The sequence below is a fragment of the Musa acuminata genome, chromosome BXJ3-11, assembly GCF_036884655.1.
Source record: "Musa acuminata AAA Group cultivar baxijiao chromosome BXJ3-11, Cavendish_Baxijiao_AAA, whole genome shotgun sequence".
NCBI classification, from domain to species: Eukaryota; Viridiplantae; Streptophyta; class Magnoliopsida; order Zingiberales; family Musaceae; genus Musa; species Musa acuminata.
The window spans coordinates 1,936,771-1,953,131 of record NC_088359.1 but is presented as its reverse complement, the minus strand read 5'-3'; the positions used below and the strand labels follow the sequence as shown (position 1 = coordinate 1,953,131).

Genomic DNA, 16,361 nt, shown 5'->3' with positions numbered 1-16,361 from the left:
TTCGATATAGTCTTCAGTGTTGAGGTGTTGATGTCTTCTGGTCTATTCTGCCAATGTAGGATTGATTTGCTGTTGATTTCTTTGAGAACAGTATCGTTTTCATGCACATGAACTGTGTTGTACGCAATCGTTATCAATGCCGGGCTTCTTGTGTATAAGATAGCATACATTTCAGTGTATATTTAGCATCACGAGCTTGTCTGGTGCAGTGAACATAGTTGAAGTGTCTGCGTCATTGAGGACGACGCCACAATAATTAATCTCGAGGAGATCATGCACGTATTTCCAGCGTACCAACCCTCTATGATTGAGTTCATTTCCAGGCAATTTATTTCGTCACGATATTGGCTGGACATACGTACGTGGCGTAGGATCTACTTGGCCCAAAGGGTTCCTAACAACCGTCGGATCTACTGGTGGTTGCTCCATCACCCCACGATCTTACCTCGTACACATGTTTTGGTGGGTAAGGTGAATAGAATTCCAGGTCCAGCTTCACCGACGATGATACATACTATGTCGATTTGTCAGGGAGTGATTTCTTCTCTCTTTGTTGTGAGATTAGACAACGATTCTTCTCTCTGCCTAATAAAAAATACAATCTGAGTCTTTCTTTTGCATTTTATTTTATGCACGCAGAATGCAATGATTCTGCCACATTTCAATTACACGTGATATAGTATTGGGACAAGATCCTTTGGCTGGTGAGACGTCGGGCATCTCTTCTTTTCTAGCCTTGCAAGGAGTAGAGGCTGCTAACGCAGATGGATTAATAGAATAAGCAGCAGTCGTCGGGTTTATCCCCTTGCCTCCTTTGGTATAAATGGGGAACGCAATCGAAGGCCTCATTACTCCAAGACACAGGTCAGTGGAGAGACATGGCTTTGGGAGGAGGAATTGTGCTGCTGGCCTTCGTCGTGGCCTTGTGCCTGTGCGCCACCGGGGCGGAACCACAGCTCGAAGTCGGGTTCTACTCCTACAGCTGCCCTGCAGCTGAGCTCCTTGTGAAGGAGGAGGTTGAGAAGGCTCTCCAGGACGACCCTGGCGTCGGCGCCGACCTCCTCAGGATGCACTTCCATGACTGCTTCGTGAGGGTTAGTCGTTCGTACTGTGCATAAACTGTGCTGATAACGTGAAATGCTGACCGAGTAACCCAAGTTGATGTTGTATGACCACGTCAGGGCTGTGATGGTTCGATTCTTCTTAATTCGACGAAGGGCAACACTGCGGAGAAGGATGCACGAGTCAACACGGACCTTGAAGGATTTGATGTCATCGACACCATCAAGGAAAAGTTGGAAGCTGCCTGCAAAGGAGTTGTCTCGTGCGCAGACATTCTTGCATTCGCCTCCAGAGACAGTATCGTCCATGTAAGCTTTCTAGCTCCCATTGCCATCTCCCAATAAGGCGTTATGAGATGGAGAACAAAATTATCTTAAGATCCGTTCGCTGGACTTGCTCACCAACATGCATCTTAAGACAAGTTTCTAACTGGGTTTGAACAGTACGGAGGAGTTCCCTACAAAGTCCCTTCAGGAAGAAGAGATGGAAGGGTGTCCATTGCAGCCGACACCAGCATTCTCCCTTCCCCAAAATTAGGCCTCTCCGAGCTTACCAAGTTATTTATCTCGAAAGGATTGAGCCAAAATGACATGATCACTCTCTCAGGTATGTAGAAGCCATTATAAGCACCTTACGATCATGCACGAGACCAACTAATAGTGGCGGTCGCACGCACGTCATTGTTGCGCGCAGGAGCGCACACTGTCGGGATTGCGCACTGCGACGCCTTCTCCAACAGGCTGTACAACGGAGACGCGACGCTGGACCAGAACTACGCAGCCTACCTGAAGACGCAGTGCCCGCCAGGGAGCAACAACACGGTGTCGATGGATCCCAAAACCCCTCGCAAGTTCGACAACCTTTACTACCGCTTAATCCTGAAGAACCAAGCGCTGTTCACCTCCGACCAGACCCTGGTCTCGACTCAGGGCACGGCGACGCAGGTGAAGCGGCTCGCCGAGAGCTACAAGCGCTTCCAGAAGAAGTTCGCAGATGCGATAGTGAAGATGGGGGCGATCGAAGTCCTCACGGGGAGCGAGGGAGAGATACGCGCCGATTGCAAAGTGGTCAACTGAGGAGTGCACTTAGCTCGACTTGCCTCCACATGGAATCTACATCGGAATTCCTTGTGGCCATTGTATACTTTGATTTGTTGGAGATTTCCTGTACCGTTTCAGGTGATCTTTCTTAGGTTGTTCAAATCTGTGTGGCATTGTTGAATAAGGGTGTGTCTAATACACGTCTTGGAGATCATTTGATTTGTTGAATGTTATAAAATTGTGGGTACTTGTCTACGAGCTCTCGGATTGCTTATGACTTCAAACAGGAGAGGGGCATTGGATACTCTGCTGTAGTTGGTGACAACACAACTCAATCATTGATGTACGAGGCGCCGATGGGGGGTTGTTGAAGCTGGTCGGCCCCTCTTCATGTGAGAAGATTTCGTGTCGAATCCAAATGCTCGCTAACTGCAACTTTGACTTTTCCTGGATTTGAAAGGTTACTGAATGATGCCCCAATCTGACTGACCTTTTGGATTTCATCACTTTATGTTTTGGCTTTTCTGATCTGACTCAATTTGGCATGGCTGGCTTCGCTCGATGGACGCCCAATCTTCGACTCGTGGATGTGCACGATTTGCTTGGGCTTCAAGCAAAAGAGAAGTTTGAACTATTCCTCTACCAAATCTAGCATGGGTTCTCTCAGTGTCTCCCGGTGGTTCAAGTGCATTTGCTTGATGGGTGCTACATAACACTCACCAATTAGCTCGGGTAGGGGCTCAGAATTCAGGCGTGCAAACAAGTTGACTTAAAGTTGCACTGTGTAAAGTTAAAGTTACTCCAAACCCGCTCCGACGCCTTTATTCTTCGTCTCATCATCAAATGGCTTGTTGATGACACATGACGTCCAATCAAGAACATATTCTTTCCGTATCCTTATCTTACTTTGATGTCAGCTTTGCTTTCACTTGCCTTTTACTTTCTAATGTTATTGATCTCGGTGGTCACCATGTTTTGTCCCATTTTTGTGCTATTCAACTAAATCGAGTCGAACAAATTTGGCTATTTTCTGCTAGAACATGGGGAAAACCTCAGCTTTTTTCCCTTTCCCATGCATGTGTGTGAGTGGAAACTTTAGTCTCACGTCCATGGGAGGAGGTTCCTCTTCTCTCTCCCTCATCAAGCCCACACAGTTCGACTCGGTTTCCGTTCTGCCGCAAGCACGTCTGCTGAGTGCCACGCGACACTTTTCTATTGGCCCGAAGAGGTTAACTCTTGCGCACGTTAGAATTCTTTTCCTAAACTCTCTATTTTAATTTAAACTATTTTTAGCGTATTTACTATTTTAGTATTAATGCTCTAATTAATATATTCAACTGTCTTCTCTAATACGGAAGAGATGGTAAAAGTTGAGGTTTGTTTATTTATGAATTCTTTCATGAAAAAAAACATTTTCTTCACACTTTTTTACTTTTATCACTTATTAAAATAATATTTTTACAAGTTCCCATTCTGACTGTTAAATGGTTCTGCAAACATTCTCAAGGAACATACGGCTCTCTAACATTAAGGTCATACTGATTCCACGCAGGGCAATGAGCTGTTCCACGAAACTCTGACCCAATGTTAGAATAATGCATGAGTTGAATTCGAGGCCCTCTAAACACTGTTGCTTGCACGCATCTTCCGGGCGACTCTGGTAATGGTTGGCACGACAGCCAAATCGATCTGTCTCCCACACACTAATGCTGAGAACTTCCTCGCCTCCCAAACAAATCTGAATAAAGAACAGCGCCTCTCGCTATTAATTCGTCAAACGCGCAATTCGGTGCCAATTCGCATGGGAAGTTAGCAGTGAAGACATCTACTCGTATTTATTCTTTCTTCTTCAAGCGGATCATTGACAATGTATACTTGTAAAATAAGCATTTTTTTAGGTCAACTGTTCGTTTCTATATCGATGTGTTCTCCACACGATCAGATACTGTATAAATTTGCCAAACTGTATGATTTTTGGCTGTCTAAAAGTTGGAACGTAAGATCATATGAATTATATTCTTCCTTCGCAACAAGCCTGCACGTCGAAGGTGCACATGATCTTTCCTTGGAAACGAAGCTAAGAACAAGACAGCAATCGAGCGCCTCACACATAAGTCTCGTTCCTAAACACGGCCCCACGTTATGCTCAGACACTTGTCAGTCAGTGATTCGTTTACCATTCGTATGGTGGCGGCGGTGGAGTAGTCTTTTGCAGCAGATATCCTTCCCAGCTTTGCATGGGGATCAACTGGTTTCTCTTGCTTCCCCTGGCTATAAATAGGGATGCAATGGAAGACCATGCTGCAGCGAAGCGCACATCTGAGCTTATTAAGACAGTGAGGGAGATGGCTTTCAGAAGAGGAGAGATGTTGCTAGCTATCGTTGTGGGCCTATGCTTGAGCGCAATCGGGACAGAAGCCCATCTCAGAGTTGGGTTCTACTCCTATAGCTGCCCTAAAGCTGAAGTGATTGTCAAGAAGGAGCTTCAAAAGGCTCTCAAGGCCGATGCTGGCATTGGAGCTGACCTTCTTAGGATGCACTTCCATGACTGTTTCGTGAGGGTTAGTTAGCTGCTTGACACCTTGATCATCTGCTATTACTTTGGTTATCTGCATCAGATTGTTAACGATGCAAATTCTTACAAGTCTTAAGTTCAGTACATTGGATGGGGATTAAGTAAATGCGATTTGTCTCTGTGATCATATCAGGGTTGTGATGGTTCGATTCTTCTTGATTCGACCAAGAAAAATACCGCGGAGAAGGATGCGATCCCCAACAGAACCCTTGAAGATGAAGCATTTCAAGTTATCGACAAGGCCAAGAAAAAGTTAGAGAAAGTCTGCAAAGGGACAGTCTCATGTGCAGACATTCTTGCATTCGCCGCCAGAGACAGTGTTGCACATGTAACGTTCTTCGACTCTAAAACTCTTACGATGATAAGGAAAAGACAAACCTAAGTCCAAGACGTTGCTTTCTTTGACTTTTAGCTTACCTTACTGTTCTTCAACGTGAAACTTATAGTTCATGCAGAATTTCGTGAAAGTTGTGTAACTTGGAATTGAAACGGTGTTATGCATGCAGTATGGAGGAACTTTCTACGCGGTCCCAGCAGGCAGAAGAGATGGAAAGATCTCCAGATCAAGCGACACCATCGATCTCCCTCCTCCGACGTTTAACCTCGAACAAGTCACTCGGTCATTTGCCTCGAAAGGGATGAGCCAGGATGACATGATCACACTCTCAGGTAATAAATCAGAAGCAATATTAAGTCCCTATTTGTGGTCGAGGCATGCAAAAGCCATGCATCCTGAGGAGATTGCAACGTCGTATGCAGGAGCACATACCATCGGCGTAGCGCACTGTCCTACAGTCTCCAACAGGCTGTACAACTTCAGCCGGAAGGCGAGCACCGACCCAACCTTGAACCCCAAGTATGCCTACCAGCTGAAGAGGGAATGCCCTCCGGGGAGCAACAACGAGGTGGACATGGATCCACCCAGCCCTCTCACGTTCGACACCAGCTACTACAGCAACCTCCTCGATAACCGCGGCCTCTTCACCTCCGACCAAACCCTCATGTCCACGCCTGCTACCGCGGGAAAGGTGAGGCAGTTAGCAGGCAGTTCTGTGCTCTTCAAGCAGAAGTTCGCAGCTGCCATGGTGAAGATGGGCAAAATTGGTGTCCTCACCGGTGAACAAGGCGAGATACGCAGCTACTGCAGAGTGGTGAACTAGTGGGCACAAAGTCGTCTCCTATTATACGATGCATTTTGTTTGTTTGCTTCATCTTTTTCTGATATTGCTACGTTCGATCATAAAGGCGCATGCTGTTGTGCTGATTTCCTCTATTATGTATTTTGAAATGTGCCAAAGAAGTGCTTTTTTGAAATTTAATTTGTTTATGTTTCGGTGAAAATGATGATCTAATTGTTTCCGCAAAATAATGAATAAACATATATTGTTAGATTAAACTGTTATGTGAAAAAATTTTAGTCATGTATACCTTTGTACTTGTATAAGATAACTATAATTAATTGATAGAATTGAAAATGATATTAATTGAGATGAAATAAAAAAAGATACTGAACAAAAGATGCAGATAGATAGAGATAAGTTGAGAGAGTCCTCTCGTTAAGGTAATCAATCCCTCAAGATTAACACTTTTTTTTTATTGATCGTTAAATTTAATAAACTTAAGTAAAATAGTTAATATATTTTATCCTAAATTACTGTATCGATTGATTTTTCTTTTATTAGTTACTCAAATATTCACAGAGCTTGCTTGGATACGATTATTCAATTAGAGATCCATAAATCTAAGATTCTCTCTCTCTCCCCATAGTCACACCGATCGAAGGATTGCCACTTGGAGTCTTCTCTATGCAAGTGTTGAAATTTCAACAATACGATGGTTTTAAGCTAATATTTCGAGGAAATTAAATGTCACTCCAAGACCTCGATTCATGCCCAATCAAGTATGTCTATCCTATTAGTTTGGCAAGTCCCATAGTCCCACATCGAAAAAATTAGACTTGTTGTCTCGTCTTGGAACTATAAATAAGGGCCTGGGGTTTGAAGTCAGAAGTACCACAGGCAGCACAAGAGGCAACACAAGAAAACCTGCTTACGGTTTGGGTTTTTCTTGTTTAGTAAGCTGAAGGTGTTTTATGGCATAGGAACATCTTCCTAAGGCATTTGTAAGTGTCCCTCTTTTATAGTAGTAATTTGCTCCTCTTTCTTCCGTGGATGTAGGTCAAAGTCAATTGACCGAACCACGTATATCTGGTGTTCTAGTGTTTTGTTTGTTCTTATCGCTTTTATTCTTTCCGCTTTATTGTCTTTGTTGTGTTGCCAAAATTATCCTTTGGTAAATTTCCTGGGGCTAGCCCTAACAAACTGGTATCAGAGCCTGGTTCTGGGATCTTTTGGCAACGATGACAATAACAAAGATTGTTGTCGAGAAATTCGACAGAAATGTCGACTTCGGCATGTGGCAACTCAAGATGGAGGCCATTCTGGTTCAAGACGAAGTTGATTTGGTACTACAAGGAGCCGAGAGCATTCCAGATGATATGTCAAAAGAAGAGCTTGCGGGTATGGATAAGAAGGCCCAATCAAGCATCATTCTAAATCTCTCTGACGAGGTTTTACGGGAGGTAGCTACATAGACTACGGCTAAGAGCATGTGGGACAAGCTTAAAGCCTTGTACATGAAGAGGACAGTGGAGAATCGTCTCTACTTGAAGCAGAGTCTATATATGCTTCGGATGATTGAAGGTACATCTATACTCTCGCATCTTGATAAGTTTGATTCTTTGGTTATGGATTTGGAGAATATAGATGCAAAAATTGATGATGAGGATAAGGCTTTGTTACTCTTGTGTTCTCTTCCCCAATCTTTTAAGCATTTCCGTGATACTTTGATTTATGGAAAAGAAACAGTTTTGTATCAAGAAATTAAATCTGCATTGAAATCTAAGGAGCAGATAGACAAGAATATCACTGGGGAAAGTAGAGAGAATCAGGCCGAGGGTCTGGTTGTTAGGGGGAGAATGGATAAAAGAGAATTTGACAGTAGTAGATCTAAATCTAGATCTAAATCCAGACATAGAAATTTGGAATGCAGATATTGTCATAAAATGGGGCACATTAAATCTGATTGATTTAAATTGAAAAATAAATTAAAGCAAAAGGAAAAATTTGTTGAAAAAACTACTGAATCCGCTGAAGTTAGTGTAGCAACTGATGAGAATATTGAAAATATTTTTTCTGCTATTGATGACAGGACGAGGTCTAAAAATGAATGGATTTTAGATTCAGGTTGTTCTTATCACATGTGTCCCAATAGGGATTTGTTTTCCACATATGAATCTTGTAATGGTGGAATTGTTTTGATGGGCAATAATGTCGCATGTGATGTTGTTGGTAGAGGCACAATCCGAATTAAAATGCATGATGGTATTGTGAGGACGCTCACTAATGTTAGACATGTTCCTGATTTGACAAAGAATCTCATCTCTTTAGGTACCCTAGAGGCCCTTGGGTGTAAATACACAGCTGAAGGTGGAGTTATGAAAGTTTCTAGAAGTGCTCTTGTTGTTATGAAAGCTTGTAGGTCTGGTAGCTTGTATATTATGCAGGGAACTACTGTCACAGGTTCGGTTGCAGTTTCGTCATCATCATTGTCTGATTCTGACATCACCAAATTATGGCATATGCGTTTGGGTCATATGAGCGAAAAATGTTTGAGCATATTGAGCAAAAGAGGTCTACTTTGCAGACAGAGTACTGGGCCACTGGACTTTTATGAACACTGCATTTTTGGAAAGCAGAAAAGAGTCGGCTTCAATTCTCCGGCAGTTCACAAAATGAAAGGTACTCTTGACTATATTCATTCAGACCTTTGGGGTCCAGCTCAAGTTCAGTCTAAGGGTGGTGCCAGGTATATGTTGACTTTCATTGATGATTATTCCAGGAAAGTTTGGGTTTATTTTCTGAAGCATAAAAATGATGTTTTTCTAACCTTTAAACAATGAAAGGCTTTGATTGAGAAACAAACATGTAAACAGATTAAGCGGCTTCGAACAGATAATGGCATGGAATTTTGTGAAGGTGACTTTGAAGAATTCTGCAAAAATGAAGGAATCGTTCGGCATCGCACTGTTAGGATGACGCCTCAGCAAAATGGTGTGGCCGAATGTATGAACAGAACACTCTTGGAGAGAGCGAGGTGTATGATCTCAAATGCAGGGTTGACAAAGGACTTTTGGGCAGAGGCGATTAATATGGCCTGTTACGTTGTCAACCGCGCTCCTTCTGCAGCACTTAACTTTAAAACTCCAGAGGAAGTTTGGTCGGGTACTCCTGCTGATTATTCTGATTTTAAAATTTTTGGGTGCCCATCATACATGTATGTAAATGAAGGAAAATTAGAGCCTCGGGCTAAAAAGTGCATTTTCCTTGGGTATGCTTCTGGGGTGAAAGGATACAGATTATGGTGTCCTGATCCCAAATCCCCAAAATTTATAATCAGTAGAGATGTTACTTTTGATGAATTATCTATGCTATCTTCTAAAGAGGAATCTACTAGTTGTACAAATGATAGTGCGCAGAAGCAGGTAGAGCTTGAGATTGGTAGTTCAGATTCTTTTAAGTCGAACTCTTCTACTCAAAGAATGCCAGTAGATGGTCCCGAGTCTACTGATGCAGTTGCTCCAGAGGAAGAGCAATATTCCATAGCCAAGGATAGACCACGGAGAGATATTCGACCACCACAAAGATATGCAAATTTGGTTACATATGCTTTGTCTGTTGCAGAAGAGACAAGTGAAGTTGGTGAGCCTACTTCCTACTCAGATGCAGTTTCTTGTGATAATTCCGCTAAGTGGTAGATTGCGATGAATGAAGAAATTGAGTCTCTCCATCGGAATAGAACTTGGGATCTTGTGAAGTCGCCTTCGGGTAAGAAAATTGTTGGATGCAAATGGGTCTTTAAAAGGAAGGAAGGTATTCCAGGGGTTGAAGATGCAAGGTACAAAGCACGGTTGGTTGCAAAGGGCTATAGTCAGGTACATGGTGTTGATTTTAATGACGTATTTTCACCTGTTGTTAAACATAGCTCTATTCGTGTTTTGCTTGCTTTAGTTGCCATGTATGATTTGGAATTGGAGCAACTTGATGTCAAGACAGCTTTCTTACATGGTGAACTTGAAGAACAAATTTATATGGAACAACCTCATGGATTTGAAGTTGATGGTAAGGAAGACCATGTTTGCTTGTTAAAGAAATCCTTATATGGATTGAAGCAGTCTCCAAGACAGTGGTATAAGAGGTTTGATTCTTTTATGTTGGGTCATGGTTACACGAGGAGCATGTATAATAGTTGTGTTTACTTCCGGAAGTTAACTGATGGCTCTTTTGTGTATTTATTGCTTTATGTTGATGACATGCTTATTGCAGTTAAGAATTTGTCAGAAATTCACACTTTGAAAATGTAGCTGAGTAGTGAATTTGAAATGAAAGATTTGGGAGCAGCTAAGAAAATTCTTGGCATGGAGATCAAAAGAGATCGAGGAGTTGGAAAATTATTTCTGACTCAAAAAAATTACCTTAAGAAAGTCTTGGAGAGGTTTGGCATGAAAAATGCTAAGCCAGTTAGTACTCCTCTTGCTAGCCATTTTCGACTATCTGCTGCTCAGTCACCACACTCAGTTGAAGAGGAAGAATATATGGTGAAAGTTCCATATTCTAGTGCCATCGGCAGTATTATGTATGCAATGGTTTGTACTCGTCCAGATATTTCACAAGCAGTCAGTGTGGTTAGTAGATATATGTCTCGCCCGGGTAAAACACATTGGCAGGCTGTGAAGTGGATTCTCAAATACTTGCAAGGGACTTCAGATGCTTGTTTGGAGTTTGGAAAAAATCATGACACTTTGGTTGATTTCGTCGACTCTGATTATGCTGCGGATCTTGATAAACGAAGATCTTTGACAGGCTATGTATTTTGCGTTGGCGGTTGTGCAGTTAGTTGGAAAGCTTCCTTACAACCCGTCGTAGCTTTATCTACTACAGAGGCAGAATATATGGCAGTGACAGAGGCGATCAAAGAAGTTTTATGGTTAAGAGGATTGTTCAGCGAATTATGTTTGCATCAAAGTGTTACTACAATTTACTATGATAGTCAAAGTTCTATTCATTTGACTAAAGACCAGATGTATCATGAGAGGACAAAACACATCGATGTGAAGTTTCATTTTATTCGGGATATCATTGCTGAAGGAAAAGTCTTTGTTCAGAAAATTCATACGAAGGACAATCCAGCTGATATGTTTACGAAGCCTCTTCCGGTTTACAAGTTCAAGCAGTGCTTGGACTTGGTTAGTATTCATTGTTGGTGATTGCCCGTTGGGGCTTTTGTGAAGAAGGTGGAGCAAGTTTTGTTGGGACATGCCAAGGTGGAGATTTGTTAGTTTGGCAAGTCCCATAGTCCCACATCGGGAAAATTAGACTTGTTGTCTCGTCTTGGAACTATAAATAAGGGTCTGGGCTTTGAAGTCAGAGGTACCACAGGCAGCACAAGAGGCACCACAAGAAAACCTGCTTACGGTTTGGGTTTTTCTTGTTTAGTAAGCTGAAGGTGTTTTATGGCCTAGGAACATCTTCCTAAGGCATTTGTAAGTGTCCCTTTTTATAGTAGTAATTTGCTCCTCTTTCTTCCGTGGATATAGGTCAAAGTCAATTGACCGAACCACGTATATCTGGTGTTCTGGTGTTTTGTTTGTTCTTGTCGCTTTTATTCTTTCCGCTTTATTGTCTTTGTTGTGTTGCCAAAATTATCCTTTGGTAAATTTCCTGGGACTAGCTCTAACATATCCTTCGGAATATGCTACTCATATACTTTTGGTTATAAGATTAAGATCCGTTGTTTAGGACACTGAATCCATAATCTCAGGTCATAAAATGAACGATGCATAGTTAACACATGTAAGATGGAATTCTCAAAATGCTCGATTAGTCTTTTCTGATCAAATAAGAAAAATGTAATATATATAACAGGTAATCCTCATGCGTAAGAGCAGAAGCAACCATTTCTTGCTGGGCTTAACGGACGCCAGGCCTGCTAATCGTTCGTAAACGGATCGGATCTCCATTAAGAACAGCCCATCTACTTCGAAGATGCCTCGTGAGGTCATTTCGAAGACGTCAGGGTCAATCACTCTCTAGGCCCCTCCTCTCGTGAATTGACACGTCACGATGCTTCTTGATGAATCGTGTCGATCAATCATTGGTCGAGATAGCAGGGACCAATCAAGGTAAGGTGGACACGTGCTCGATCAGATGCAGATCAGCCGCAGATGGGGCCGGGAACAGTCAATTTCGGGCAAGTTGTGATCTTTTTGGGCTTTTTTGGGCCACCAAATCCGTCCAGGCACAAGATTTATATTTCTTGAGGCCTGAAAATATAAATTGAAATTACCATATTATCCATGATTCTCTTACTTAGTATGAGGGCCCCACCCAACAACCCAACTACAGATGCACATCATTGGTTAGCTCCTTCCAAGAAGGATGAATGATGCCAACAAGAAAAAGGCGCAGGGCCGCTACGCTCCCGCCTCGTAGCCCGCGTTTAATACGTAACCATCAAAGGAGGGCTGTAAAGCCAGCGCAGGGGGGTTGGAGCTTACACCAGAACGGCGTGAAAGCAACGAGGCACGAAGTGCATGCATCAGAGCAGCAGCTCGCTTGGTGGGAGTGCGAGCCCGCCTCAGGCCACGAGAGGCATGCAGGTGCTCGACTCCGCCGCCCGTCCGGCGTCCCCACCCCCAAAAGCCATGGCAGCTAGCAGAGAAGGGAGGGAGAAACTGTAGCGGTACTCTCGCCACCTAACTCTTGGGCAAGCTTCTGCAACACGCAGCTCGCTCGTCTTCCTCAGGGCCACCTTTTTCGCTGCTTGCTGTTTTCCTTTTTGTCTCTAGTTTCCCATGCTTTGTTACTCTCGTTCGAGTCTGCAGCTCTAATTGATATACGCCACTTGTGCTGCAGGCCTGTGAGACATCAGGATGCAGCTAGCAGAGGCTCCTCTACTGTTTGTTTTACTGTATCAGCCGATGGGTTGTTCTTGCATTCTCGAACTTTAGATCTGAAGGTTGGGAAGGTAATCTACAATTTTTCGGATTAAGTCCCGTTTACGGCTCTTGAAATTTTAGGGTCAATGATAATAATAACCACGTCAAACTTTGCACTACCATATAAGCGATATGAATCGAGAAACGAGAAACCACAATGCATAAATGGAGTGAAGAAGATGCATTCAAACAGATACCGGAATTTAAGAAGGGGGAAAAAACAAAACAAAGAGAGAGAGAGAGAGAGAGAGAGAGAGAGAGAGAGAGAGGCAACTGCAGAAATAAGAAAGGAGAGCAATATATGTTCCATTAATGAGGCCTCTTAAAGATTGTTTCCTACTGCAAGCACAAGGGCCAGTCGGGCATGGCCAACGACTGAACTCTGAAACCATTCATAAAAGGACGATTATAAGCCCGCAGGATCCCTGTGGACGCATGTACGTGGATCTGCAAACATTCATAAAAAAAACATTTTCTTCACACTTTTTTACTTTTATCACTTATTAAAATAATATTTTTACAAGTTCCCATTCTGACTGTTAAATGGTTCTGCAAACATTCTCAAGGAACATACGGCTCTCTAACATTAAGGTCATACTGATTCCACGTAGGGCAATGAGCTGTTCCACGAAACTCTGACCCAATGTTAGAATAATGCATGCGTTGAATTCGAGGCCCTCTAAACACTGTTGCTGCACGCATCTTCCGGGCGACTCTGGTAATGGTTGGCACGACAGCCATATCGATCTGTCTCCCACACACTAATGCTGAGAACTTCCTCGCCTCCCAAACAAATCTGAATAAAGAACAGCGCCTCTCGCTATTAATTCGTCAAACGCGCAATTTGGTTCCGATTCGCGTGGGAAGTTAGTAGTGAAGACATCTACTCGTATTTATTCTTTCTTCTTCAAGCGGATCATTGACCATGTATACTTGTAAAATAAGCATTTTTTTAGGTCAACTGTTCGTTTCTATATCGATGTGTTCTCCACACGATCAGATACTGTATAAATCTGCCAAACTGTATGGTTTTTGGCTGTCTAAAAGTTGGAACGTAAGATCATATGAATTATATTCTTCCTTCGCAACAAGCCTGCACGTCGAAGGTGCACATGATCTTTCCTTGGAAAAGAAGCTAAGAACAAGACAGCAATCGAGCGCCTCACACATAAGTCTCGTTCCTAAACACGGCCCCACGTTATGCTCAGACACTTGTCAGTCAGTGATTCGTTTACCATTCGTATGGTGGTGGCGGTGGAGTAGTCTTTTGCAGCAGATATCCTTCCCAGCTTTGCATGGGGTCAACTGGTTTCTCTTACTTCCCCTGGCTATAAATAGGGATGCCATGGAAGACCTTGCTGCAGCGAAGCACACATCTGAGCTGATTAAGACAGTGAGGGAGATGGCTTTCAGAAGAGGAGAGATGTTGCTAGCTATCGTTGTGGCCCTATGCTTGAGCGCAATCGGGACAGAAGCCCATCTCAGAGTTGGGTTCTACTCCTATAGCTGCCCTAAAGCTGAAGTGATTGTCAAGAAGGAGCTTCAAAAGGCTCTCAAGGCCGATGCTGGCATTGGAGCTGACCTTCTCAGGATGCACTTCCATGACTGTTTCGTGAGGGTTAGTTAGCTGCTTGACACCTTGATCATCTGCTATTACTTTGGTTATCTGCATCAGATTGTTAACTATGCAAATTCTTATAAGTCTTAAGTTCAGCACATTGGATGGGGATTAAGTAAATGCGATTTGTCTCTGTGATCATATCAGGGTTGTGATGGTTCGATTCTTCTTGATTCGACCAAGAAAAATACCGCGGAGAAGGATGCGATCCCCAACCAAACCCTTGAAGATGAAGCATTTCAAGTTATCGACAAGGCCAAGAAAAAGTTAGAGAAAGTCTGCGAAGGGATAGTCTCATGTGCAGACATTCTTGCATTCGCCGCCAGAGACAGTGTTGCACATGTAACGTTCTTCGACTCTAAAACTCTTACGATGATAAGGAAAAGACAAACCTAAGTCCAAGACGTTGCCTTCTTTGACTTTTAGCTTACCTTACTGTTCTTCAACGTGAAACTTATAGTTCATGCAGAATTTCGTGAAAGTTGTGTAACTTGGAATTGAAACGGTGTCATGCGTGCAGTACGGAGGAACATCCTACCCGGTCCCAGCAGGCAGAAGAGATGGAATGATCTCCAGATCAAGCGACACCATCGATCTCCCACCTCCGACGTTTAACCTAAAACAACTCACTAATTCATTTGCCTCGAAAGGGTTGAGCCAGGATGTCATGATCACACTCTCAGGTAATAAATCAGAAGCAATATTAAGTCCCTATTTGTGGTCGAGGCATGCAAAAGCCATGCATCCTGAGGAGATTGCAACGTCGTATGCAGGAGCACATACCATCGGCGTAGCGCACTGTCCTACAGTCTCCAACAGGCTGTACAACTTCAGCCGGAAGGCGAGCACCGACCCAACCTTGAACCCCAAGTATGCCTACCAGCTGAAGATGGAATGCCCTCCGGGGAGCAACAACGAGGTGGACATGGATCCACCCAGCCCTCTCACGTTCGACACCAGCTACTACAGCAACCTCCTCGATAACCGCGGCCTCTTCACCTCCGACCAGACCCTCATGTCCACGCCTGCTACCGCGGGAAAGGTGAGGCAGTTCGCAGGCAGTTCTGTGCTCTTCAAGCAGAAGTTCGCAGCTGCCATGGTGAAGATGGGCAAAATTGGTGTCCTCACCGGTGACCAAGGCGAGATACGCAGCTACTGCAGAGTGGTGAACTAGTGGGCACAAAGTCGTCTCCTATTATACGATGCATTTTGTTTGTTTGCTTCATCTTTTTCTGATATTGCTACGTTCGATCATAAAGGCGTATGCTGTTGTGCTGATTTCCTCTATTATGTATTTTGAAATGTGCCAAAGAAGTGCTTTTTTGAAATTTAATTTGTTTATGTTTCGGTGAAAATGATGATCTAATTGTTTCCGCAAAATAATGAATAAACATACATTGTTAGATTAAACTGTTATGTGAAAAAATTTTAGTCATGTATACCTTTGTACTTGTATAAGATAACTATAATTAATTGAAAGAATTGAAAATGATATTAATTGAGATGAACTCAAGAAGATACGGAACAAAAGATGCAGATAGATAGAGATAAGTTGAGAGAGTCCTCTCATTAAGGTAATCAATCCCTCAAGATTAACACTTATTTTTTATCGATCATTAAATTTAATAAACTTAAGTAAAATATTTAATATATTTTTATCCTAAATTACTGTTGATAGGGGTAAAAAACTGATATGACATAACACCCCGGATTTGACGTAATACACCCCTACGTCAGACACCCTGTGCGGCGCACTGCCCCAGAACGAGCATTAACGACGACACAACACGCACCCATACCCACCGTACCTAAACAACCCCCTCGGCTGACCCCTCATGGCCGGCCGAGGCAGGGGAAGGCGCTGACTGACATCCCCCATGCCCTGCGGCAGCTCGGCCTTCCACGCAACGCCCACGACGACGATAGACGCCATCAGAGGTACGACCCTACTCCGGTAGGATGACACATCAGGTAACATCAAACCCACTTATAAATAACCCCTGGCTCCCA

General features: G+C 43.2%; 3 protein-coding genes across 3 annotated transcripts; all 3 read left to right on the top strand.

Annotated features, from left to right (window-relative positions):
* The first annotated feature begins 655 nt into the window (after nt 1-655).
* Nucleotides 656-2,357, top strand: LOC135652693 (peroxidase 5-like). Its single transcript, XM_065173839.1, has 4 exons — nt 656-1,094; nt 1,182-1,370; nt 1,506-1,668; nt 1,756-2,357. The coding sequence occupies exons 1-4, from the start codon at nt 879-881 to the stop codon at nt 2,136-2,138; spliced, it is 951 nt and encodes a 316-aa protein (XP_065029911.1). The 5' UTR covers nt 656-878; the 3' UTR covers nt 2,139-2,357.
* Nucleotides 2,358-4,375: 2,018 nt separating this feature from the next.
* Nucleotides 4,376-5,996, top strand: LOC103970847 (peroxidase 5-like). The gene is made up of 4 exons (XM_065173072.1): nt 4,376-4,663; nt 4,811-5,005; nt 5,184-5,346; nt 5,437-5,996. The coding sequence occupies exons 1-4, from the start codon at nt 4,391-4,393 to the stop codon at nt 5,835-5,837; spliced, it is 1,032 nt and encodes a 343-aa protein (XP_065029144.1). The 5' UTR covers nt 4,376-4,390; the 3' UTR covers nt 5,838-5,996.
* An 8,112-nt stretch (nt 5,997-14,108) lies between these two features.
* On the top strand, nt 14,109-15,684 carry LOC135652246 (peroxidase 5-like). Its single transcript, XM_065173066.1, has 4 exons — nt 14,109-14,351; nt 14,499-14,693; nt 14,872-15,034; nt 15,125-15,684. Exons 1-4 carry the CDS (start codon nt 14,136-14,138, stop codon nt 15,523-15,525), a joined length of 975 nt encoding a protein of 324 aa, XP_065029138.1. The 5' UTR covers nt 14,109-14,135; the 3' UTR covers nt 15,526-15,684.
* Nucleotides 15,685-16,361: the final 677 nt, after the last annotated feature.

Bases quoted from the DNA above. Each gene is read 5' to 3' on its own strand.
- LOC135652693 (XM_065173839.1), top strand. From the start codon at position 879: ATGGCTTTGGGAGGAGGAATTGTGCTGCTGGCCTTCGTCGTGGCCTTG. The intron at 1,371-1,505 runs GTAAGCTTTCTA...GGGTTTGAACAG, and splicing joins CCAGAGACAGTATCGTCCAT to TACGGAGGAGTTCCCTACAA. The intron at 1,669-1,755 runs GTATGTAGAAGC...TGTTGCGCGCAG, and splicing joins TGACATGATCACTCTCTCAG to GAGCGCACACTGTCGGGATT.
- LOC103970847 (XM_065173072.1), top strand. From the start codon at position 4,391: ATGGAAGACCATGCTGCAGCGAAGCGCACATCTGAGCTTATTAAGACA. The intron at 4,664-4,810 runs GTTAGTTAGCTG...TGATCATATCAG, and splicing joins TCCATGACTGTTTCGTGAGG to GGTTGTGATGGTTCGATTCT. The intron at 5,347-5,436 runs GTAATAAATCAG...CGTCGTATGCAG, and splicing joins TGACATGATCACACTCTCAG to GAGCACATACCATCGGCGTA.
- LOC135652246 (XM_065173066.1), top strand. From the start codon at position 14,136: ATGGCTTTCAGAAGAGGAGAGATGTTGCTAGCTATCGTTGTGGCCCTA. The intron at 14,352-14,498 runs GTTAGTTAGCTG...TGATCATATCAG, and splicing joins TCCATGACTGTTTCGTGAGG to GGTTGTGATGGTTCGATTCT. The intron at 14,694-14,871 runs GTAACGTTCTTC...TCATGCGTGCAG, and splicing joins CCAGAGACAGTGTTGCACAT to TACGGAGGAACATCCTACCC.